Genomic DNA, 2,670 nt, shown 5'->3' with positions numbered 1-2,670 from the left:
GTCCAATCACTGCGACACCTCCCGCGGGGGTCCACTCCCCTCTCCGGTGGTCCGCGAGCTCCCCCTGACTCTTCTGGGAGCCCAGGACCACCGGAAACCTCTTCCCCATTCTCCCCTGTGATCTATAAACCAGGGGTGCACCGATATCGGTATTTTGGTACCGATAATTTTTTTCCGCTACTCGCCGATACCAATTACCGAGTACCGGAAGTCCCGTTCAGGAAGCCAGGCGGCGTGTAATGACTCGCCCCCCGGAAAGTCTGTCCCCCTCTCACCTCGGTATGTTCAGCCCCGCCCCCCCCCGGGGTCCTCTCCGGCCAGAACGTAGCCTTCCTCCAATACCCGGCCGGAGCCGTCTTGCTGGTCAATCATGGGAGCCGGGCGCCGTGTAATGACGCGGCGCCCTGCTTTCTGATTGGCCCGGGCTGCCGTCTCCACGCTCCCTCTTCATGAGATGACGAGGGAGCATGAAGCCGGCTTCCTGGCCAATCAGAGTGCGTCATTACACGGCGCCCGACTGTCCTCGGGTGCCGGACTGTCCCCTCCGTGTCTATGGAGACACAATGACGCCGGGTGCCAGACTGTCCCCTCCGTGTCTATAGAGACATGATGGCGCCAGGTGCCGGACTGTCCCCTCCGTGTCTATAGAGACATGATGGCGCCAGGTGCCGGACTGTCCCCTCCGTGTCTATAGAGACATGATGGCGCCGGGTGCCGGACTGTCCCCTCCGCAGCACCCAGTGGTGACCAGCCCACAGCCATACAGCTGCTCTCTATAGCGGGGGTAGCCAAACACCGGTCCTCCCAGCTGTGGGTGAAACTACAAATCCCATGATGCATATCTCTCTCTCTCTCTCTCCGGGAGTCATGTCTGTGAGTGAGAACGTTGCAATGCCTCATGGGACTTGTAGTTCCACCCCACAGCTGGGAGGACCGGCGTTTGGCTACCCTTGCTCCATAGCACATCAATGACTTCCCATGGAGTCCCAGGAAACGCATTAGGCCGTGAGGGGCTCCGCCTCCATGGTGCCAGGGCACAGTGAACTATACTTATGGCACTGATCAGGTCACATGACCAATCAAAAGTAAGCATTGTTATTGTGTATGGGGGGGGAAGGGGCGAATAGTGGGCAGGATCCCGCCGTTCAAGCTTTAAGACACACAAGGTAAACCTCAGACACCGAGGTCTGAACCCCGCCTGAACTCTCTCACCTTCCTGGGCCAGCATGGAGATGAACGCGCAGATGAACTCATCATAGTTGTGGGTTCTTCTCTGGTCGTCAATCTGGAGGGGGAGGGGAATGAGAAGGTCGGATTAGAACCCGGTCCAGAGACTGCGGGGAGGGGATTGCGGGACACCGAGCTCCCTACCTTGAATTTCTTGCGTTTCTCTAGCTCCTCCCTCAGGCACGCCTCCGACGTGGCGATTTCGGCTTCTACGCATTTCAACAAAGCCAGAAGCTCCTAGAAAGAAAAATAAAGAGGCAATTTCATCTAAAGGTCCCGATAAGGCGGAACTCTCCATCAATACATTCCCCTCCACCGCTTATCAATACAAAGAGATCATTGAGCTCCACTCAGTGACTGTGCCTAGGCTGAGATGATGTCATCAGTCTGCTGCAGGCTATTTGCCCCTACCTTAGGTGAGAACCTCTCTCCCCTCGGGGGGGCGTCAGAGTTCTCGCTGCCGTCCTCCGTTTTGATTTTTGGGGAGACTTTTCCGGAATCTGAGCAATATGTAAAACAGACATTATTACCGATTTCACCCCTGTGGGTAGCCGATTGTTCCTCCACCATATACAATGTATACGGAGTCTCCCCCCCCCTTACCATTCCGGCTCAGTGAGCAGAGCTGCCCATCCCGGGTGAGGTGCAGAATTCCAGTGCCAACCAGGGGCCCGAGTTCCCGCACCGCGCGGTTATACCGTACGCTATCCAGCCGCGAGAGAGGCTCCTCCTCCCCGAAGAGGACCTTGGAGAGGTGCGAGGTGACGGGACTGGAGGGTCTGGTGGTGTTGGCGGACCTCAGAGGCGAACGCAGCGGGGAGTTGAACGCGCTCCCGATCTCTGAGGCGGTGTCTGTGCTCTCGTTGCTGGGGGTGGGAGACGGTTGGGAATGGGGGGCCGCGGGGGCCCCGGTCTTTATAGAGAGCGGGGAGCACAATTCTCGCTGGGTCTCTTTTAACTTTTCTACCAGGACGCTGGCGGGGAGCTCCGGCCCGGGAGGTGGGGGCAGAGACTCCGAACTTCTTCTCTTGAACCTGCCGGAGACATTAAAGATACATGTAGAGGCTGTGTGTGGCCCCCAGGATCCCTTTTATATGTGTGCTTATGATGCTGGATCGTGATTGGCTGGCAGAGATCAGCAGAAATAACACTGGGGAGGCGTCTCCTCCAATCAATGCATTTGTAGAACTTCTACACCCGCTCCATGACAATCATCATTTTATAACATTGAGGTGAACTTGTCAGTGGGATGAAGCCGAGACGGGGCCCGCACTCACCCAGGGCCCCACGCACTCACCCAGGGCCCCACGCACTCACCCAGGGTCCCCCGCACTCACCCAGGGTCCCCCGCACTCACCCAGGGTCCCCCGCACTCACCCAGGGTCCCCCGCACTCACCCAGGGTCCCCCGCACTCACCCAGGGTCCCCCGCACTCACCCAGGG

At 58.2% G+C, this 2,670-nt stretch overlaps 1 protein-coding gene across 1 annotated transcript in view; it reads right to left on the bottom strand.

The window, feature by feature from the left end:
- Window positions 1-2,670, bottom strand: part of BAP1 (BRCA1 associated protein 1) — an 11,716-nt gene that overhangs the window by 270 nt on the left and 8,776 nt on the right. Inside the window, exons 12-15 of the mRNA XM_018564372.1 lie at window positions 1,831-2,292; window positions 1,639-1,727; window positions 1,372-1,464; window positions 1,164-1,285 (exon numbers count right to left, since the gene is read on the bottom strand). Of these exons, the coding sequence (XP_018419874.1) occupies window positions 1,164-1,285; window positions 1,372-1,464; window positions 1,639-1,727; window positions 1,831-2,292 (766 nt within the window). The remainder of the gene's footprint in view (window positions 1-1,163; window positions 1,286-1,371; window positions 1,465-1,638; window positions 1,728-1,830; window positions 2,293-2,670) is intronic.

Source organism: Nanorana parkeri, unplaced genomic scaffold (assembly GCF_000935625.1).
Source record: "Nanorana parkeri isolate BGI_ZX_2015 unplaced genomic scaffold, ASM93562v1 scaffold748, whole genome shotgun sequence".
Lineage (NCBI taxonomy): Eukaryota > Metazoa > Chordata > Amphibia > Anura > Dicroglossidae > Nanorana > Nanorana parkeri.
The sequence above is the reverse complement of the archived record's forward strand: the minus strand, read 5'-3'. Positions and strand labels throughout refer to the sequence as shown.